General features: G+C 51.7%; 2 protein-coding genes across 9 annotated transcripts; one reads left to right on the top strand and one right to left on the bottom strand.

Moving 5' to 3' along the window:
- The first annotated feature begins 233 nt into the window (after positions 1-233).
- On the top strand, positions 234-16,154 carry Lztr1 (leucine zipper like post translational regulator 1). Of its 2 annotated transcripts, XM_087576673.1 has the most exons (22): positions 234-487; positions 893-955; positions 2,719-2,775; positions 4,184-4,226; positions 5,907-5,986; positions 6,332-6,440; positions 7,740-7,823; positions 8,655-8,712; positions 9,505-9,644; positions 10,526-10,727; positions 10,981-11,136; positions 11,501-11,611; positions 12,220-12,312; positions 12,445-12,540; positions 12,622-12,787; positions 13,009-13,178; positions 13,311-13,467; positions 14,127-14,253; positions 14,340-14,489; positions 15,065-15,170; positions 15,247-15,327; positions 15,489-16,154. In XM_087576673.1, exons 5-22 carry the CDS (start codon positions 5,974-5,976, stop codon positions 15,603-15,605), a joined length of 2,136 nt encoding a protein of 711 aa, XP_087432799.1. In that variant the 5' UTR covers positions 234-487; positions 893-955; positions 2,719-2,775; positions 4,184-4,226; positions 5,907-5,973; the 3' UTR covers positions 15,606-16,154.
- Positions 16,155-17,734: 1,580 nt separating this feature from the next.
- Thap7 (THAP domain containing 7) lies at positions 17,735-20,836 on the bottom strand. 7 transcript variants are annotated; one of them, NM_001105863.2, is made up of 5 exons: positions 20,804-20,836; positions 20,557-20,636; positions 20,008-20,163; positions 18,730-18,870; positions 17,735-18,534 (listed from the first exon to the last, which is right to left on the bottom strand). In NM_001105863.2, exons 2-5 carry the CDS (start codon positions 20,634-20,636, stop codon positions 17,982-17,984), a joined length of 930 nt encoding a protein of 309 aa, NP_001099333.2. In that variant the 5' UTR covers positions 20,804-20,836; the 3' UTR covers positions 17,735-17,981. The 7 variants fall into 7 exon arrangements, with proteins under 7 accessions (NP_001099333.2, XP_087431802.1, XP_087431803.1 ...); XM_087575676.1 differs by having other exon boundaries at positions 17,875-18,534; positions 20,455-20,636; positions 20,804-20,834; XM_087575677.1 differs by having other exon boundaries at positions 17,875-18,534; positions 20,461-20,636; positions 20,804-20,834.
- Positions 20,837-21,333: the final 497 nt, after the last annotated feature.

The following is a 21,333-nucleotide window of genomic DNA, read 5'->3' as shown; positions in this document are numbered from 1 at the left end:
GGCTGACTATAGCCAGACTGCGTTTCCTGAAAGGGGAAACCCAAGCCGAGACTTGGCCAAAAATGCTTTCCAGAATGTGACGTATCGATACATGATAATGCGAGGAGCCTGGCTACCAGGTTCCTCGACAACCCGCCGCGTCGCGGGGAGCGCTAGGTTTGTCGGGAGGGCGGACAAGCTGGCCGGAAGTGCTACACCAGGGGCGCAGGGCTCTCTGGGAAGTGTGGTCCTTTGACTTGGCCCGGGCGGTGGCCGTGAGTCCTGCAACCTGGTGGCCTATTCGGCCTGAACCAGGGATGGCAGGCTCCGGAGGCCCCACTGGGCCCGGGGCCTTGACAGGAGGGGTGAGCTCCAAGGTGGCTCCGAGCGTGGACTTTGACCACAGCTGCTCAGACAGTGTCGAGTACCTGACGCTCAACTTTGGACCCTTCGAAACTGTGCATCGCTGGCGGCGCCTCCCGCCCTGCGACGAATTCGTAGGCGCTCGGTATGCAGTGTACAGGGGATCCTGAAGGCACTGGTAGTAGGGACGAGAGCTGAAGTTTTAGGACGGGCTCTAGGGGAGAGATCCCTTGTGATGTCTTGGAGTATGGATTGGTCATTCCAAGGCTGGGTTCCCAGGGAGTAACACCATAGTGACCCTAGGTAGGGTACCAGACCTGTGTTTCTGAGGATCCTGTTTGGGTCCCTGAGCTGTGAGGTATGAGTGGGAAGTCTCCGGTGTGTCAGGCGTCCTTGCTGTCTGAAGAAACTGAAGGATCTCTATAGATCTTAGCGGTTGGGAGGCTTTATCCAAACTTAGGTGGCAGCAGAGATGTGTAGTCTCATTTCTTGGGTGCCAGCCAGAAGAGTCCTAGTCTCACCACTCTTCACCCCTTTTATCTTTTTCTAGGCGCAGCAAACACACAGTCGTGGCGTATAAGGATGCCATCTATGTGTTTGGCGGAGATAATGGGTAAGTTTGCCTGTTTTGATGGTGGCAGGGGATGATGACAGAGAGACAGACCTGTTGTCTGAGAATGGGAGTTAGTAGCCCTGCCTTGTGAGCCTCTGTTTCCCCATGTGTGTGGTGCTTTGTACCTGATTCCCATGTTATGGTGAGGAAGATCCTACCCTTAAAGCCCTTTCACCCATCACTCAAATGGCAGCACGTGCTCAGTACGTGGGAATAAATGCCCTTGTTTTAGTGAGGAGATATAGCTTTGGAAGAAACACGTGTGCTCTTGTTGCTATCCCTGCCTGTCACTTTTTTCTTTCCTTCCTCTTGGGCCTAGAACCTGGCACTACAGCCTTGGTCCTGTAGATTACATGAGGCGGCTGACCTAGAGGCAGTGAGGTTTCAGGACTCTCTCTATTAGGACATGCAAACTTGGCTCACATCCGCAGTCTCTCTCCAAGAGCAGTTGGGGATTCATGTACAACTGCATGTCAGAGCGTGCTCCTCAGTTCACAGCCCTGTAATGTCCCCATCTTCTCTGTGTAAAGACCAGTCCTAATAGGAGGGGTGGCCTCCTTGTTAGTGCTGTCCTGTCTCTCTGGTGGCCTTGTATTTGGATTGTCCCCAACCCTCGCTACCCAGCCCTTGTACACTTCCGTCTCCCTTCTAATGTCCTCACGGATGAGGCCTTGTGTCCTCTTACCTCTTCCTGTGCCACTTGCCCCTGGTGTTGGCTGTGATCTGTTTTCATACTCAGTTCCCTACATCAGTGTCCAGATGTACCCATTTACGGAGTAAAAGAAAAGGACGAGCCTTAGTAAGAATTCATACACCAAAAAAGACTGGTGTCTAGCATAGGGTAGTGAGGATGTCAGGACCACTGTCCTCAGCTTCTTCTGGAGCTGGTAGACAACTGGTTGGTAATAAGCAGAAATGCTTTCTTTCAGTATGCAGTTTCAAAAGAAAAGGTAGAGAAAGTCAGTTACACATCTGTTTGCCTGTGACTTAGGATAAATCAGGGTGTCCTCCATTAAGAATGGAAAGATGAGTAGCAACTTTGGTATTAGAAGCTAAGAGCAAGGAAACCTGGCAGTGGAGATGGGGCCTGGTCAGTTAACTTAAATCCTTCAGGGTTACATCAGTGGGGGCTTCCTTATCAAACTGACTCAGACAGACTGTAGTCTCCTGGTTTTAGGGGAAACTGTTAGGTTTTGGGGTCAACACCAAAGAGATACCCTGCAAAAGCCTGGCCCTGGAGGGAGTGCCTCAGCTCCTGTTGGTTCTCCTTTCTTCCACATTAACAAGTTGGTAATATGCCCAACTTGCATATTAAATGCAAGCTGGCCCAGTGAGCAGTGGAATTACTTTTGATACAGTTGTTATGTCAGATGGCAGCCGAGGGAAAAGCATGCAGGTCTCCACCATTGTTTGAGACAGAATGTTGTCATTGTAGGGCAGCCTTGGAAGGAAGGGTTCAGTGCAGGATAGGACTTCTCGGGGCTGGGCGAGCTGCGAATGAGGACTCCAGCTCTGGGCCCTTGAGTGGGGTGCTGGTGGTGCGATCAGGCTGGCCTTGTCTGTGTGAGAGCCCTAGTTGCCCCTACCTAGTCACTAACTTTGAGCTGTGGACATTGACAAGTTGTCTGACAGGTCAGTGAGTCAGGTCCTTCTTGCTGCCTCCAATCCTAAGTGGATGCCCTCTCCCATCTTAAAGATCCTGGTGAGGTAACACCTTGCAATATCCTGGCTGCTGCAGCTCTCTCTCTCTGACTGCCTTTCAGGAAGACGATGCTCAATGATCTCCTGCGGTTCGACGTGAAGGATTGCTCCTGGTGCAGGTGGGTGGCCCCTGGGCTTCAGGACTCTGCCTGTCCTGGAGAGCAGCATCACTGGACCAGATTCACTGGCTGATAGAGTCAGCTCATCATGGAGGTCCAGGGAGAAATATAACAGATGAGAGCCTGGGATGGCTTCCCTTCTCATGGCTCTCTGTGAGAATGCATGTCTTAAGTTATCCCAGCTCCTGTGAGCTATAGGCTGTCTGGTCTAGTTGGTGGTAAGTAGTTTCTGACTTGGGAGGGGCCTTCAGTCACCAGAATGTCCTGGGCCAGGAGCTGCTGTGGGATCTCAGGGCATGGACAGGCCTCAGCTTGGACAGTTTTCCCAGAGTTCCACTTAAAGGCTGGCAGCATTGCCTCTTGTCCCACCCTGTCCTCATAGGGCTAGTTTCGTGCCAGGAGACACCACACAGGTGTAGAGTATGCAAAACCTATAAATGGCAGCCTCAGCTGTGTGGCCATGCACAGGAGCTACCTGCCTTCTGTGGGTGCCACATACTTGTGTTTTCTGCAGAAGACCCAATCTGGCAGCAGCTTATAGCTCATGGGAGATGCAGTCCTGAGGGTCAGGATGCACTGGGCTTTCGAGCTCCATCATCTGTTCACACAGGAGCACAGTGCCACACAGCCCCTTCTGCTGCAGTCTGTAGGGCATGCCCCTTGGTCCCCCGTAGCCGTCCGAGGTAGGGTCTCTTAACAGAGGAGGATTCAGGGCTCCAGAGATTGTGTGACTTTAGCCAGGCTGGGGAGCTCCACTTGGCATCGTGCACTGTCTTAGTTAGGGTTTCTGTTGCTGTTCTTGAACACCATGATCAAAAGTAACTAGGGAAGGAAAGTGTTTACCTCAGCTTACAGTTCTATGTCATAATCTATCGTTGAAGGAAGTCAGGGCAGGGACTCAGGGCAGGGATCTGGAGTCGGAAACAGAAGCCATGGAGGAATGCTACTTACTAACTTGTTCTCATGGCATGCTCAGCCTGCTTTCTTAACCACCAGGGGCACCTGGCCAGAGGCGGCCCCACCTACAATGAGCTGAGGCTTCCCACACCAATCACTAATAAAGGAAATGCCTATAGGTTTGCCTACAGACTGATATTATGGAGACATCTTCTCTGTTGTGTTTCCCTGTTTTCAGATAACCGTAACTTGTGTCAAGTTGACAAAAACAAGTAAAAACTACAAAACCCACAACCAACTAGGATACCCACCTCTGCTTAGTCTCCTTGTAGCACCTGCATAGCATCTGCGAGAGTTCCTCTCCCACTTGATCTTCACAACTGCTATGGATTCTTTATCTTTTCCTTTGCTGGATACAAAACCCAGGGATTAGTGCGTGCCAGGCAAGCACTCTGCCTCTGAGCCGTCTCTCCAGTCTTCCCTTCATTTGTTTGTTTGTTTTTTGAGACAGGATCTCATGTGTACCCCAGACTGGCTTCAGACTTGCTGTGTAGGTAAGGATGACCATGACCTCTTAACCTGCATCTAGCACCTGAGGGCTGGGACGACAGATGCTTGCTACCATGCCTGGTTTATGTAGTACTGGGTATCTAGCTCAGGGCTTTGGCTAGGCAGGCTGAGGCAAGCTTAGTGCAGGCTAAGCAAGCACTTTACTCATGGAGCTCCATTTCCAGGTCCAGTCCTCAATTAATTTTAAAGATTACTCTGACTGGCCAGCAAGATGGCTCCACAGGTAGAGGCACTTTCTGTGACCTGAGTTCTGCCCTCAGAACTTGATAGAAGGTGGAAGAAGAGAACTAGCTCTACACAGCTGCCCTCTCTTGTCCACAGCACACACATGATTCACATTTACGCGCACACAGTACCAGACAAAAATGAAAATCACTTCGAAGACTTTGTAACTGTTAGTCAAAAGTTGCTTAAGAAAGGCAGACAAGGTGGTATACAGCTGTATACCAGCACTCAGGAAGCTAAGAAAAGAATTGTAAGTTCAAGGACAGCCTGAGTTCAAGACCCCCTCCCCCAGGTCTAAGGCTGTAACTCAATGGTAGTAATGGTTGCTTAGCATGTTCAAGGTTGGGTTCATTACCCAACACTGCAAAAATATCAATACAGTCAGATATGGTGGAGGCAGACACTTAACATTCTAGTTTTGAGGGGCAAGCAGGACCTTTGCAAATCTGAGACCAGCCTGGTTACATAGCAAGGCCTTCTCAAAAATCAAGCAAAATAAATGGCTTAAGTTGAGTATAGTGGTGCATGCCCATAATCCCAGCATCCTGAGACCAGGACAAAGTCAAATTCTGCTGCCTACTTGAAAAAACAATTATAAAATAACTTCCAAATGATTAAAAAACCAATAGTCCCAGCCAGGCCTCACCAGCGGCTCACACCTTTAATCCCAACCGTCAGGCGGAGTTCTGTGAGTTGAAGCCAGTCTGACCGACATAGTGACTTCTAGGCCAGCTAAGGCTACATAGTAAGACTCTGTTTAAAGGCGGGAAAGTCTGGCATGGTGGCTTTTTAATCTCAGCACTGGGGAGGCAGAAGTAGGTGGATCTCTGTGAGTTTGAGGCCAGTCTGGTCTACATAGTTTCAGAATAGCCAGAGACCCTGTTTCAAAAAATTTCCCGAGAGGCCTCTCAGAGGTGTTGAGTGGGTGGGTGCAGAGGGCCTGCCACAGGAATGTCAATGCCTGCTACTTTGGTTTTCTCCTGATTCTTGATGTTTTAAAGAGTTCAATGAGGGAGACGACACCTTTGAAATACAGCAGCAAAACAAAACTGACCGCCTGACATATATCTCTCCTCCCATCTTGTTGGGTGGCTGAGGTAAAAGGTTGCTTGAACCATAACTCAGAGGGGAGCTTGGGCAGCATAATAATAACCTGTCTGAAGAATTAAACTGCTGCAGTCATGGGGATGCCTCCCTCTAATTCCCGTATTGAGGAGACTGAGATAGGAGGATAAGTTGGAGGCCAACCTGGACTGCGTACCCTGAGTTACATGCCAGCCTAGACTACTTGCAGCAACAGCATAACTTGAAAAGGAAAGGAGAGGGAAGGTAGGTTAAAGAGAGCTGGGGGAGGAAAGAGAAAGCATGGAGGAATCAAAGGCTATGTGGCTTGGACTGTGTGGCTGAGGCCTCACGGACCTCACCCTGTGCTTCTCCAGAGCCTTCACCACCGGCACTCCTCCAGCCCCCCGGTACCACCACTCAGCTGTTGTCTACGGGAGCAGCATGTTCGTCTTCGGTGAGCAGCCTCTTGCTCTCCTGAACCCACAGACCTCTTTCCTCCCCCCACCTCCAGCCTCCCAGGCTCTCTGAGCAGCAGGGCTCTCTTTCCCCTTCCACGTCCATGGCAGTGCTCTGGACCTCTGAGCTCGTGGGGCCAGCTGAGTCCTCTCTGATGGCTAGGGCGAGCACCATCAGTCTGCCCGTCTCTGCATCCCCAGAGTGCAGGGCAAGTTAATTTGGGTGGGAGTTGGTACCTGAAGTTGGTACGTTAACCAGGATCCCGAGTTTCTACCCACGCCCACATTTAAATACCAGAGTAGTACCCTAGATATAACCCGTCACTTTCGTTCTACTCGCCCAGGGGGATATACTGGAGATATTTATTCCAATTCTAACTTGAAGAATAAAAATGACCTCTTTGAATACAAGTTTGCAACTGGCCAGTGGACAGAGTGGAAGATTGAAGGAAGGTAAGAGATTCTCCTGAGAACCCTTATAGTAAGCGAGGCCTAACGGTACTCAGCCTGGGTGGCCTCCTGCCATCCCACACAAGGAGCCTTTGGCTGGGAGACGTTCAGGTCATTAATTGCTTAATTTTCATCACTGTGAGTCTGCTGAGGGTTTGGCTAGGCAGGAGGTATGCACAGGCGGGGAGCACAGCCTGCTCCCGGATTTATAGCTCCTTCTTTCCTGAGGAAGAGACTGCCTGCCTTGTGAGCGCAGCATTCTCCTAGCAGCTGGGAACGTGCTGTGCCTCAGTGGACCCAGATCTCTTTTGGTTGTACTTGGTTTTGTTCTCATAGCTGGGATGTACCCAAGACCTTGCTGGTGCCAGGCAAGCTCTCTGTAGTTCAGCTGCATTCCCTACATCTGATTTTTTTTTCTCCCTATCTTTGCGACAGGATCTCATGTAGACTAGGCTAGCTTTGAACCTGCTGTATATAGTTGAGGATGGCCTTGAACAGGGGTTACAGGTGTACTGTACAATGCCTGCTTTTTTGTGGTGTTGGGAATCAAACCCAGAGTTTCCTGTGTGTTAGGAAAGCAACCTACAAACTGAGACATGTCCCCGCCCCTTAGGGGGGTTTTGGTTTGGTTTGGTTTTGTCTTTGTTATTTGTTTTGGGTCAGGGTCTCACATAGTCCCCCTGACCACAGGCTTGCTGTGTAGCTGAGGCTGGTCTTGAACTTCTGGGTCTCCTCCTTTCATGTCCACAGTGTCAGCATTTCAGACGTGTGCTATCATGCCCGGTTTCAACATCTGGATTTCTTACACATCGTGTGCTGTTGTTTGTGTGCAGCCTCAGCACTGCTCTTTGAGCCCCAGTGTCAAGGCAGACGTGGCCCTACCTGCTCAGCACATGACACATGCAGCCCCACACTGCAGCCTATCCTGATGACCTCTTTCCTCACCTAAAAATAATAAAATTAAAAATATATAAAATCATATATAAATATTATGTTATTTAAATATATAAATTATGTGTACACATATACACATATACACATACTAATATATATGTATATATTTATATATATAAAACTTTTTTTAATTGTGTTTGGGTATTTTGCTGGCATGTATATCTGCATATCGTGTGTGCCTGGTGCCTGAGGAGACCTGAAGAATTCCCTGGAATTGGAGTTACAGGAATGGTTGTGAGCTGCCCTGTGGGTGCTGGGAATGGACTTGGGCCTTCTGAAGAACAACCAGTGCTTTTCCGTACTGAGCCTTCTTTCTGGGCAGCCCTCATTTTTTTCTTTTTGTTCTAGGTTGCCTGTTGCCAGGTCAGCCCATGGGGCTACAGTGTACAGTGACAAGCTCTGGATCTTTGCTGGCTATGATGGCAATGCCAGGTAGGTGGGTAGCTGGCCATGTTTCCTAACTCTACATGCCTTCAAGGGCAGAATAAGTTCTCTTGGCACCTAAGTACTCAGGCTGAGGTAAGTTACCCTGGGAAGTTTTGAGTGTCTCAGGAGATGGCTGTGGAGGTAAGACTTCTGACTGGAGCTCCCAGCCAAGTTTGTAACCCCTGATTTTCTCAGATGAGAATATTTGGAACTTACAGGAGGGGCCTGGAAGCAGGAAGCATCTGGGCTCAAACCCAGCTCTGAATTCCTATGTTTCTCTATTTGTTATTTTATGCTTTGCTTTTGTTTTAAGACAGTGTTGCTATTTATGTAGCCGTGGCTGTCCTGGAACCCTATGTGTAGATCTGACCGTCTTCCAACTCAGAGATCCTCCTTCCTCTGCTTCTTGAGGCTGGGGTTAAAGGTGTGGGCCTCCACACCAGACTTCCCCCTTATCTTAGAAAAGTGGTTTTGCTGTGTTTGTCCAATAACCAAAGCAGCACGTGCTCATTCTAAACTTGAGCATTGCAGAAACTAAGAATGGCCCAGTGGAGCAGTAGGTTCTACATGTCAGTTCCCTGTCTCAGGTGTCTCATTACCTCAGATGTTATGTGTAAAGCTACTTCTGTATTGGCTGATCAGAGAGCAGCAGGGAGCCAAGTCAGGGATTTGATGCAGCATCTTCTTCCCATGGAACACCTGTGTTTCCTTTTCTTTTGTTTTATTTTTCAAGAAATCTGGCATAGTTGTCCCCTGACACACATGGTTCTTCCTCAGAGCTATCCCTCTTTGCCAGGCTCAGGACCAAAGGATCCTGACTCCTCTGTCCTGATGCAGGTTGAACGACATGTGGACAATTGGCCTCCAAGACCGAGAGCTCACATGCTGGGAGGAGGTGAGGGCTTCAGAGAGCATGCTGTGGGTGGGAAGTGGGGCACTGGGGGTTGGGTTGCAGTATTGAGAGGTGGGGGATAGAGGAAGCTGGTGTGCAGGCGCGAGGTGCTGGAGGCAGGTGTAACAGGCTGTCTTCTTCCCTTACCAAGGCCTAGCCTCCTCTCCTCCTTGATCTTCCCTCAGCCCAGTTCCATTATTGACTAGAGACTCCCAACTGGTCTGGGGTTGTAGCTTAACTGATAATGCAGCATACATGAAGACCCAGGTTAGATCCCCAGACCCAGTACTTGGGAGGTGGGTCAGAATTTTAAGGTGATCCTTAGTTATAGAGTGAGTTTGAGGTCAGCCTTGGCTACATAGAGAATTCTAGGCTAGCCAGATCTGTACAGTGAGACCACCCTGCCTCCAAAATGAATGAATGAGTGAATAATAAAAGGCTTTGGAGCTAAGGCTGTAGTCCAGGCTAAAGTCTGTCTTCGACCCTAGCAATGAAAGTGGAGTTGAAGGAAAAGCTCTGAGTCCGGGATGGGCAGGGTGCCATACGTGACAGATGTGTTGTGTGAACACAGTGGCCATGTTTGGCTCACTGCTTTCCCTTGGAGCTTTGTTTCTCTTGTAGAAATTGTATTTTTAGCTCCAAATTAACCTTATGATTTTAGCCTTAGCTAATGAGAACGGGCTGTGTGGGGAGGTGTGATGGGGCTGTAAGCTCTTTATGTGTATTCATTTCAAAGTTTAGCATCGTGTAACCTCAGGCCTTCGAGGCCCTGGCTGAGCTGTGCCCATACCCCAGGTGGCCCAGAGCGGTGAGATACCCCCATCCTGCTGCAACTTCCCTGTGGCTGTGTGCCGGGATAAGATGTTTGTGTTCTCAGGACAGAGTGGAGCCAAGATAACCAACAACCTCTTCCAGTTTGAATTCAAGGACAAGACGTGAGTTCTCTAGGTCTTGAGGAACACTAATATGTTGATGCCTATGTCTGGTAACTGTTGTGATCTCCTAGTTTCCATATATAGCAGGAACACACAGCCTGGAGTATGGGTATTTAGCCCTGAAAGGCCTTTGGGTTATGGTTGTAGCTCAGCAAGACATGGCCTGAATCAGGGTTCCATGGCTGTCCTGAGTGGGAGGGATACCCACCCCTGCACTGTGTATGGCTTGCTCATTGCCACTGCTGACAAATGTGACCCGTGCCAATAGCATGTGATAGCAGAAGATAGGCAGGGTAATGTAGGCTCTCTACCTTCCTTTGGCTGCTGTCTATCCTTGGACCCTATGATAGGGTTAGCCTCTGGCACTGGAAGTAACAGAGGAGCTTGGGAGGGGACTCCACAGTTACCCCACAGGTCAGGGTAGAAGGAAGTAGCAGAAGTCCTGGGCAGAGGGAATAAAGTTCTGGGGCAGCACAGAGCCAGATGGAATAGCCTGCATCTGTTTTGGTTCTTCTGCTAACTTAGCAGAAAAGGAATCTGTTGGAAAGTCCTGGGAGGAGCATTAGTGCCTGGGCAGGGGTCTCCCATCTCTACTGTGTGGGCAGTGAGCAGTACAGCTCCATTCCCAGAGCAGAGACTCTGCCTGTCACTGCTGTCCTCTATGGTGGTGGGAGAAGAATGAGTGGGTGGAGTCCCACGGTTGGTTGCACGGAGTTGGGTAGGGCCAGTACCTGAGCTAAACAGGTCAAGAGATGCTGGACACAGAGGCCTGGGTCCCTTTAGACCATGGGCTGGCACTCCAAGCACTTTAGGGAGACTTCGTAGGAGGATCTTTTGTGGGGAGCTCCCACCCCAGTGTTGGTTCATGGTCATGGCTCCAGGTGGACACGCATCCCTACTGAGCACCTGCTTCGGGGCTCCCCACCCCCACCACAGCGGCGCTATGGACACACCATGGTGGCCTTTGACCGTCATCTCTATGTGTTTGGGGGTGCAGCAGACAATACACTGCCCAATGAGTTGCACTGTTATGATGTGGACTTCCAGACCTGGGAGGTTGTCCAACCCAGCTCTGACAGTGAGGTGAGTCTTGACTGGGTTCCCTGGGTTTCATATGGTCAAGAGGAGCAACTTGAGAACCTTCAAGGCCCTAAAGCCTTCAGTTTTTCCTGCCCACGTTCTATCTTGTGGCACTGGGCTGCTATCCTGAAGAGCTCAGGGAAGCATTTTGACCACCATCACAGCTTTACTCAATGTCTTGTCCCTCCTCTGGAACCCTTAGCAAGCTCTGGAAGGGAAGATGGCTTATTCCCTTCTTGCATATGTTTCCTACAAGGTTGGTGGGGCTGAGGTGCCTGAGCGAGCTTCTTCTTCTGAGGAGGCATCTACTCTAACCTCTGAAGAGCGGAGCAGCTTTAAGAAGTCCAGAGATGTGTTTGGCCTAGACTTTGGCACCACTTCAACCAAGCAGCCAGTCCACCTGGCATCAGAGGTGAGTGTCAGGGACCCTTATTAAAATTACATTAGTCTCAGAAGCAGGAACTTTCACAGATGGGTAGCACAGGCTCCTGGAGGAGCTTGCTCAGGTCACACAGCAACACATGGCTCTGGGAGTCCCAGGATTTATCCTTACATTCAGTGAGGTACTCTGGACTAAGTATTCCATAAACTTGGAGTTAATGCACAACCTGCCCTGCCCTCTGCCTCCCCCACCCCATCACCCCAGCTTTCCTCCACACCTGTAGGAGCACCCAGGAAACATCTGTCCAAGGGACTGGGATCTTCAGCCTTTCTTTCCTGGCCACATGGACCCAGTGTTGGAGACTTGGTCCCATCCCATTGCTTGTCTTTCTCAGCTGCCCAGTGGGAGGCTCTTCCATGCTGCTGCTGTCATATCTGATGCCATGTACATCTTTGGGGGCACTGTGGACAACAACATTCGCAGCGGGGAAATGTACAGGTTCCAGGTAAGTCGCTAGTGCTTCTGTGAGCCTGCTGGGGTAGATGGCCCAGTGAGTGTGACACGTGGGCAAAAGTACAGCCATGGCAGGGTATGTAAATGTGCACAGTGCTGCCTGGGCCTCTCTGAGTAGCCTGGGGAGAGGATTAGGGGTGCTGCAGGCCCAGGTAGACAGAGAGAACCCCAGGGAGAGAGAAGGGAGCCTTCACAGAAGAGTGGCAGGTCAGCTGGCAGGACCAGCAAAGCCATGGGCTAATCCAGGCTCTATGCTGGGGACTCCAGAGAAATCATAGCAGCCTGTTCCCAAACCTAGAAGAATTGGTGGTTAGGACAGGGACTTCTACCATAGTAGAAGCGTGGATAAATCTGTTTCAATGGTGGGTAGGGGTGGGATGGGGTTGCTTAGCAACCTGGGTCCAGGTTTATTAGAAAGAGTACAATCCAACTAAAGCTTAGAAGCCACTGTCAGTGAGAGACAGTGATGTGGGAGGCCCTCTTGGTCGTGGCCAGAGCAGGACAGTCCTCAGCTGGGCTCACCTGACCCCTGGCCTGTGAGGTCCCAGGGTTGGCTGGTCTCCAGCTTTTGTTGCTCGCTCACTGGTTCTCCCCCTGCAGTTCTCTTGCTACCCAAAGTGCACACTGCATGAAGATTATGGGCGCCTATGGGAGGGCCGCCAGTTCTGTGATGTGGAGTTTGTGCTTGGTGAGGTAGGTGACTGACCTATACCAGCCTCACCTGGTGTATGTGCTGAGTTGAACTTTGCCTTGGCCTGCTGGACCCTGTCCCCTGCAGCAGGGGGCCTGTACTTTCACCCATGTGTCATTCATTTTTTTATGCAGAAGGAAGAGTGTGTGCAGGGTCATGTTGCCATTGTCACTGCAAGGAGCCGGTGGCTTCGTAGGAAGATTGTGCAGGCCCGAGAGTGGCTGGCCCAGGTCAGGTCTCCTTTAGCCCCCATGACTGGGAAGCTTTGCCCACTGTCTACAGGGGTTCCCTGAGTTCCCTTTTCCCCACAGAAGCTGGAGGAAGATGGGGCCCTAGCTCCCAAGGAGGCCCCTGGCTCAACTGTGGGCAGAGCACGGCCACCCCTGTTACGTGTGGCCATTCGTGAGGCTGAGGCACGGCCATTTGAGGTGCTCATGCAGTTTCTCTACACAGACAAGATCAAGTACCCACGGAAAGGTCTGCCTGGGATGTGGGTGATGTGTACCTAAGTGGGGCATGGGCAGTGGAGCCAGAGGTAGTGTGCCTGAGGCACAAGTCAGTCACCCTTGATGATGGCAGTTGACATGCAGTCTAGCTGCCATCTTGCAGCCCTGACCTCTTCTTCATGAATGGAGCCTGGGCCCTCTCCTAGGCCCCCCTTTCCTGGGGCGCCTAGGCTCAGGGACTTTTTGGTGCAGGCCATGTGGAAGACGTGCTGCTCATCATGGATGTGTACAAGCTGGCACTGAGCTTCCAGCTGTGTCGCCTTGAGCAGCTGTGTCGGCAGTACATCGAGGCCTCTGTGGATCTGCAGAATGTGCTGGCTGTGTGCGAGTGCGCTGCCAGGCTACAACTGGGCCAGCTCAAGGTACTGGCTGCGATGCCTGCCAGCCCAGGCCTTCCCGGGTAGGGTGGGCACGCTTGTTCCTCACTACAAGCTCTGTTGCCCAGCCTGAGCCTTGGCCTGATTCCACTCTCCTGTTGTGTTTGCCTGTCCCAGGAGCATTGCCTGAACTTCATAGTGAAGGAATCCCACTTCAATCAGGTGATAATGATGAAGGAGTTTGAGCGCCTCTCATCCCCACTGATTGTAGAGATTGTTCGTCGGAAGCAGCAGCCACCCCCTCGCACCCCCTCTGATCAGCCTGTGGACATTGGTAGGGAGTGTCCTCTCTTCAGGTCCTGAGTGTAGGGAAGTGGTGAAAGGCCTAGAACTACTTACCTGCCAGGCCCTTGGGCTAAGGGTGGCTCTGTGACCCACCCAGGTGCTCCCAGGCACAGGGACTGGGAGGGACAGGGGCTTTTAATAGTAAGCTGTGTGCCAGCGAGCCTGGGTACCCATGAAACCCACTCTTCAGGGCGAGCTGTGCCTTCTCTGGTTGGCTGGTCAGATCTCATGTCTTAGGTCAGGTGAGTGAGGCAGCTGCAGCTGGGTATGGCCCAGTCCTTCTCATTGTACCCACTGGAGACTGCTAGCACCTTCACTGCCCCAGCTCACTTTGGGGCTTGTATTGACTGATCCTCACCACTAGCATGATAATCCAAAGGCTGGGTCTGGAGGGATGTGCAACACAAGACTGGCAGCTGGAGATACAGGGTAGGAGATGAGGTATTGGTGCAGCATCCTTGAGGGCCAGAGCAAGGACTGCCGTTTCCAGGTGAATGGAAAGCCCGAGGAAAGAAAAACTGGCTTGGGGAAACTTTGAGCAGGGCAGTAACACTGGAGAGGCAGTTCTTCTTGGGCCAGAAAACAAAGGTAGCCTCTTCATTCAGGGTCAAGGGGGAAGTCTTCTCAAGGTCCTTCTATACTCCCCAGGCACATCTTTGATCCAGGACATGAAGGCTTACCTGGAGGGAGCAGGCTCAGAGTTCTGTGACATCACACTACTGCTAGATGGCCACCCACGGCCGGCCCACAAAGCCATCCTGGCTGCCCGCTCTAGGTATTCGGCAGGCCTGTGAAGGCAGGGCAGGGCCTTGATGCTGACTTTCTTCTCCTGAGAACTGGGATCTACCTCCCTGTTTACAGCTACTTTGAGGCCATGTTTCGGTCGTTCATGCCAGAGGATGGGCAGGTAAACATCTCCATTGGGGAGATGGTTCCCAGCAGACAGGCCTTTGAGTCCATGCTGCGCTACATCTACTATGGCGAGGTCAACATGCCCCCTGAGGACTCACTGCATCCTTTTACATGTTGGGTCACCACTGGGGAGTGTAGACATGTTTGAGTCCTGTGGCTTTGTTGGCTGCTGATCTTGGCTTGGTACCTAATTCTAGAGCAGTGCCAAATGCTGGTACTGGGCCTACTGGTCTCCACAAGCTCCAGGCAGGTGGGCAGCAGGAAGCAGCACTTTCCAGTTAGCTTAGTTGATTCTTAACCTTTACAACTGTAGGAGACAAGTGGGCTAGTTACTACTGTTCAACAAACAGGAAGTGGACAAAGTCATTCCTTGTGTTCTCTGTCAGTAGTCTTTGAACCTGAGATGCAAAGATACTTGTGGGACCAGAGAGGGCTTGGAAAAATCCTGGGAATAATGTGCACATGAGAATGAGAGGATTCAGGCGTTCTTTGGACCTTGAATGGGGACTCTGAACCTGAAATGGTTCAGAACCAGTTTAGAGAGCAAGCCAGCTGGAGTCCTAACTGGAGCTCTGGTTTCAGGGTTTGTGTAGATCTCAGGACGACAAGGGATGTGGCAGGATGGGTAGATGCAGGTGAATACATGACTTGGCAGCTCCTTAACTTTTATCCAGCTACCTGTTTGCAGCCCCCTACTACTATGGCTTCTACAACAACCGACTGCAGGCATACTGCAAGCAGAACCTCGAGATGAATGTAACAGTGCAGAATGTGCTGCAGGTAATGCTTAATACCCATGGACATGCGCTCCTCCGGGTTGAGCTGGGGCAGGGCCTCATGGTTCCTGCCATTGCAGATTCTGGAGGCAGCTGACAAGACACAGGCACTGGACATGAAGCGGCACTGCTTGCACATCATTGTACACCAATTCACTAAGGTCAGGCTCTGGCTCTCCCCAGCAGGCCTGGGCACCTCTTGGCCATTGCCCACTGTCCTTAGACAGCCTAGGCCGGAGCAGGCTGGGCCCCAAGAGGACTTCTCTGCCCACCCTGGTCCTCCTGGGATTCTCGTTTCATCTAGTTTTGGTCATCTGTGCAGGTCTCTAAGCTGCCCACACTGCGGCTGCTGAGCCAGCAGCTGCTGCTGGACATCATAGACTCCCTGGCCTCCCATATCTCTGACAAGCAGTGTGCAGAGCTGGGTGCTGACATCTGAGGATCTCTATGGGGACCCTACCTGCTTCAAGAGTGAGGACACCCAACCAATTGGCCACATCTCCACCTGCAGAGTGATCACACCTGTGAGGTCAAGGGTCCTCAGCTTCTACAGAGCACTGAGGTGTATAGGAACTCCCAAAGCCTGCATCTCATTGAGGACACCAGCCCTACAGGGAATGGCAAATAAAGCAAACTCCCTTTCTAGCTGGCATCTCTCTGTCAGGAGCCATTTTGCCTGCTTCTGTGAAATCCTGCCTATCAGGCAGTCAAGTCAGGCCAGGGTCTGCTGGCAGATTTTCTGGCCTGCTGACTCATGAAGGGTAAGAGGCGATATGCTTGAAGCTCAAGGTGAGGGGCTGAATGCTCTTAATCTTGGAGGAAGGAACAAGGAGGCCTCCAGATAGGTACAGATGTCCAATGTCCATCAGCCATTGACCCTGCTGGCTTGTGACTTTGTTTCCCAAGACTGTAAGGTATATAGAGCCTATGAGAATTATTAAACTCGGAGCTGCTGCAGTACTGACTAGACAGCCCTCCCAATTTCTAACCTTTGTCTCTGAGTCTGCCATCTTCCCTATAATCCTCATCCCCCCCTCCCCCCAGAGGACTGTTTTGTACTGGCAGGACAGGTGTACTTCTCCCAAGACCAGGGTTGAGGGACACTACCCAGTGGTAGAAGGACGAGGGATGTGGCTTTGTGGTACCAGCAGGTGTGTCATGGATCCATCATAGATTCCTACTGTCAGGGATGCTTGGCAAGTTACTCTAGCAATAGATTATACCCCACGCCTTACCCAGAAGTTACAAATGGGGATCAGTAACAGTGGTCAGATCTTAAACATGACTTTGGAAGGTTTTCTCCCAGACCACAGGACAGTAAGCATAGCTCAGCCTCTTAGAAAAGCTGCATGTTCTGGCCTACCCAGTGTACATATTTGGGCCAGAGAAAAAGCAGAGATGTTCCCATATCCATGTTCTGTCATGGACATGCCTCTATTATAGCTGTGGCAGTGCTGCTTTCACACTTGCCCAGCACAGCTGTCACCCTGGTGTGCCTTCCTGTAGCATATGACAGTTCCACAGCTTGGGAGATTCCCTAGATGTGGGTTTAGTACATTTTCCCTGTTCTGCCCATGTCAATACATGGCCTCAGGCACAACGGAGAGAAAACTGCATACCTGAGATATCTCCTTCAAGCCCTGGACTGTCCTTGTTACCTGACAGCAGGCCATGACAGCCTATGTCCCAGCACAGCACAGTGGACCTGTTCTTGAGTACAAGAACCTACTCTGTTCTATTTCCTAGGAAATCAGGACTGATTCTGCTTGGTTCTTCCTGGCTTTAGAACACATCTCCCTTCTGTGCTTCATTCACCCCATGCTTTGGAGCTCTGACAGCCAGGAAGTGGTCTGGTTACAAGATGTGCTGGGAAGAGAGGGAGGTACCAGGCACAAGCTGAGGCTGGTAGCTGACTCAAGCAGCAGTTAAGCTGAGTGGAGGGTGCCAGGCAGGCAGGCTCAACTCTTCCATACAGGGTACAAATAAACATATACCCAGGGCCCCAAAGAGAAAACTTTGAGGGCTGGAGAGATGGCTTAGTCGTTAACAGTACTGACTGCTCTTCCAGAGGTCCTGAGTTCAATTCCCAACACCCACAGGGTGGCTCACAGCCATCTGTAATGGGATCCAACGCCCTCTCCTGGTGTGTCTGAAGACAGCGACAAGTGTACTCACATACATAGACTAAAAAGAGAAATTTGAGAACCCTGTGTACCAACAACAGCCATAGACTCAACTGTGATTGAGCTGTGTGGTTAAGAAGCAGTAGGGAGAGGCATGCACTCAATGTTTACCATAGACACAGCTGTGGTGAGAAGCCTAGGTTCCAAGGTATATAGTCCTAGGCCTGGACCTCAACACTATATCCAAAAGACTAACACCTCTCTAGGTATGTTTGGCCTTACAGCCTGACAAGTGTAGGGTGCCCTATGTTGGTTTTGAGGGCAAAGGGGCCAGAAGTGTGGTCAGTGCCTGTGGGCTGAAGCTTGTGCCTCTGCATATGTCCCGAGTGTGACACTGGCATGGTGGCACACCTGTGCAGCTACAAAGACACCAGCCAGACTGAAATTTTGACTCGGGGGGAGGGGGATCTCCGAGGAGCGCACTTTCTTACACGACAGTAAGTGAACAGGGCCAAGAGGTGGCAGGCTAGGATCTGAGCTCTCTGGGGCTTTGGCCATGGTCTGGGGAGGAGCCAAACAGCAGTCTCTAGCTAGCATCCACTTTATTGTGACATTTGGCCAGCTCGGTGGATGCAGTTTCAGTCAAGTGTCTCTGAGAAGAGGAGGCCAGAGCCAGGTGTGTGGTCCCTTTATCAGGCCATGCTGCTGCTCAGCTGCATAGCAAAGTCCTGTACATGGTCCTTCAGGGTCTGGCGGGCATCTGCCTGAGCTCGCTTCTCCCGGGCCCGTTCCTGCTGCAGCTTGGTCAGTCGCAGCCTAAGCCGCTGCTCCCGCCTCTTGCAGGCCTGCAGCTGGCGCTGGGTCTTATCCAAAGCATCAAGAGCTGCTTCAGCTCTCCTCTTCCAGAGCAAGGCGCTCCCCACTTGGTAGCTATGCTCATTCTGGATGTAGGCTCCAGCAGGTGGCGGCAGCCGCAACATGTATGTAGATGGGGAGACATGCTGTGGCTCAAGAGGGGAGGGGTGCTGCTCTGGTGAAGGCTGTGCACTACAGCCTGCTTCATCCGCTTGAGCACCTAGAGGGCCCAAGAGATCTGAGAAGGGGCTGTTAAGGCCAGGGTCCAGCCTCGCAGCTGGGGATGCAGGCAGAGTGGCAGGTGCTGAGGCTTCTTCCACAGGAAAGCGTATGATATCAGCACGAGGAGGTGGAGAAAATGGAATTGTGGGTCCTTGTCTTTCAGAGCAGCTGGAGGGGAGACAGAAAGAAACTAAGGCATGCCAGGCTCCTCTCATTAGCCCATTTAGTCTCCCTAACATCTGAGCCCCCTTCACTGGGTCTGGATAGCAAGAGCCCTGTTCAAGGAGGATGCTGGCATTCACCCTACGCTCCAGACCCTCAGCCCTGGGTGAGGTGGGGCATCCCCAGTCCTGCAGCACATACCGCTTCCTGCAACGCCGGAGCCGGCTGACATCAGGCAGGCCAGGTGGATAACCATGCACCTTGGTCTTGGCTGTTCGACGCAACTTGGAGAAAGACTCAAATATGGTGGGGACTGCCCCTTCCTTCAGCCTGTGATACCCACTGTGGGGAAAAGCAGCCCAGATGAGCTAGAGAAAAGAAGGCTGCCATCTCCCCTGGATTCCCAATGTAGGTCCTGCAGCACTAAGGATGAGAGAGGCTCCGAGGCACACTGCCAGTAACACATCTGAGGAATGCCAAGTGTGGTGAAATCAAACTCCTCTTCCCTGTGAATGAGCCTCCAGGGTTGAGGTGAGTGGAAAACCCAGCAGCAGGGCTAGGCGGACCAGCTGGAAGGCCTAGGTGCTAACATCCTACGAAAAAGCTGCTTGTCTTTCGAGTGGAGACCAGCGGCTAACCTCAGGTGCCTTCCTTAATCATCCACCACCTTTGTCTTTAAAGATTTTTTCCTTAAAAACATTTTTTATTTTTACGTGTATGAGCATTTCGCCTATGTGACTGTTCACCATATGCGTGCCTACAGAGGTTAGAAGAGGGTAATGGACCAGTTCCCGACTGTTACAGACTGCTGTAAGCCACTGGGGAGGGGGCTGGAGGGCGGAAACGAACCCGGGTCTTCTGGAAGGAGAGTCAGTGCTCATAACCTCTAAGCCAGCCCTATGTATGTATATGAGTGTTTAGCATGCATGTATATATGTGTACCCATGCCCTCAGCGGTGGACTGAACCCCAGTCCTCGGTAAGAGTTACAGGTGCTCTAAAATGGTTAAGCCATCTCTCTAGCCCTTCGACCTTATTTTTTAAAGACAGTCTCTCACTCAACACAGGGCTCAACAACTCATCTAGACTAGCTTTTCTGTAAGTCCCTGGGATCCTTTTGTTTTGTCTTCTCCAGGATTGGGATTAAAGGAACAAGCAATCACATGTGGCTTTTTATTTGGGTATTTGAATCTGAACTCAGGTCCTCGTGCTTGCACACCAAGTCTTTAGCAAAGGGGGCTATTTCCCCAGCCTGGAAAAGCTGTTTTTCTCTGATGTCACTGGCACGGTGATTCTGGGACCATGCTTTAACTGTACAGAACAGGAAAGAGGCAACAGCACCCTTGACAACCGGTCTGCCTGTCTGTGAGCATGCCAGCCAGATGTTCATGGACTTCACCAGGACAAAGAGCTGCCTCACTTGGCCCACTGCTCTGATGCCTCACAACCTGTCCTGGTGTTGGCTGGCAGAAAGACCCACCTGATTCCCACCAGCTCAAAGCAGTTTTCCTCGAAGTGTTTGGAGCAGAAGTAGATGTACTCAGAGGTCGGATCCCACAGGCCCTGGCCGCTGGGGTCCAGCCGCTGACAGTTGGCCAGCCACAAGCCGCGCCTGGGGTTGTCTTTCTTGGGAAGTCTGCAGAGCCACAAAACCGTGAGCACCAGACTGTCTACAGCCCTGCGTTCAGGATGCCCAAGCTCCCCAGGCAAGAATGACAGACCTCCCCGAGACCCTTTCAGATTACCACGGGCTAGGGAAAAAAGAGAAACTGAGGACGAGAGAAGGAAAGGGGCCTGCTCAGCATCATCTAGTAGGAATGAGGCAGAGCTGTAGATCCAAGCCAGGTAAGCGTCCAGTCTTTTTCGGCTGGACTGGAAACTATTCGGCCTCCCCTAGAACCCTCCCGCTCACAAGTTCAAGCCTCACTTCGACCTCAGGAAAGCGCTGTCTCCTGCGCGGCCTAAGGTGCGGCAACACCAAGCGCCTGCGCATGTGAGCCCTCGCGTGCCACTACGCACGCGCGCTGACCTGTGGAAGGAGATGCCGCGGTTGCGAGTCTCGCGTGTATCCCGTGTGCAGCAGCCGGCGGCGGAGCAGTGTCGCGGCATCTGGGGAAGGGGCGGGATCTGGGTGATGCGCGGCAGTCGGGGGAGGACCGTCTTCACGCCCAGCTGTCACTCCCTCCAGAGGGCCCGAGCCTGTCGGCTCCCCGCGGCCCGACCCCGCACCAGTCCTGTCCTAACTCGTTCTATAGACTCCCGTCAGCGGTACTCACGGTCTTGCCATTGCTGCGCCGCCAAAATCTCGCGATGAGTGGGTCAATGCGGAAGTTGGTAGCAGAGAGACTCCGACGCCCGTGGCGCCGGCCCCCAAGGGGCGGGACCGGAAGAGATCCTGGCGGGGCGGGCCACCGGATGTTGGGATTGATGGCGGGGATCGTCACTGCTGATTTCACGTTCCTGGACTAGTCGTTTCGCCTCCTTGTGTGTCCAAGATAATGGCTGAGAGCCCGCCGTTAGGACGAAGCAGTGGGGTGCGATCTGTAGTGCTTCTTGAACATGGTTGAGACACTTTGGTTGAGAAAAACCTGAGCAAATCTTTGTTCAAAGAACCCGGTCACCCCGGCTGGTGTGATGGCTCAGCACTTGATGCCAACCCTGAAGATTGAGTTTGATCCCCGGGACCCACCTGGTGGAAGGAGAGAACCAACGTCCAGTAATTGTCCTCTGGTCCCCATACATATGCACAAAATAAAATGTAAAGACACAAGGATTCTTAGAGTGACGGTATTAACTGCATAGGCAG

Source organism: Rattus norvegicus, chromosome 11, assembly GCF_021556685.1.
Source record: "Rattus norvegicus strain SHRSP/BbbUtx chromosome 11, alternate assembly SHRSP_T2T, whole genome shotgun sequence".
Taxonomy (NCBI): Eukaryota; Metazoa; Chordata; class Mammalia; order Rodentia; family Muridae; genus Rattus; species Rattus norvegicus.
This window is presented reverse-complemented; position numbering and strand designations above follow the sequence as displayed.

What these genes read in the sequence shown, in the direction of transcription:
- Lztr1 (XM_087576673.1), top strand. An exon ending in GAGTGGAAGATTGAAGGAAG is followed by an intron (nt 6,441 to 7,739) that starts GTAAGAGATTCT and finishes TTTTTGTTCTAG; the next exon opens with GTTGCCTGTTGCCAGGTCAG. An exon ending in ATCCTGGCTGCCCGCTCTAG is followed by an intron (nt 14,254 to 14,339) that starts GTATTCGGCAGG and finishes CCCTGTTTACAG; the next exon opens with CTACTTTGAGGCCATGTTTC.
- Thap7 (XM_087575676.1), bottom strand. Translation starts at nt 20,636, where the DNA reads ATGCCGCGACACTGCTCCGCCGCCGGCTGCTGCACACGGGATACACGC. An exon ending in AGCGCTTTCCTGAGGTCGAA is followed by an intron (nt 20,164 to 20,454) that starts GTGAGGCTTGAA and finishes GTGGCTCTGCAG; the next exon opens with ACTTCCCAAGAAAGACAACC. An exon ending in CTCCGGCGTTGCAGGAAGCG is followed by an intron (nt 18,535 to 18,729) that starts GTATGTGCTGCA and finishes TCTCCCCTCCAG; the next exon opens with CTGCTCTGAAAGACAAGGAC.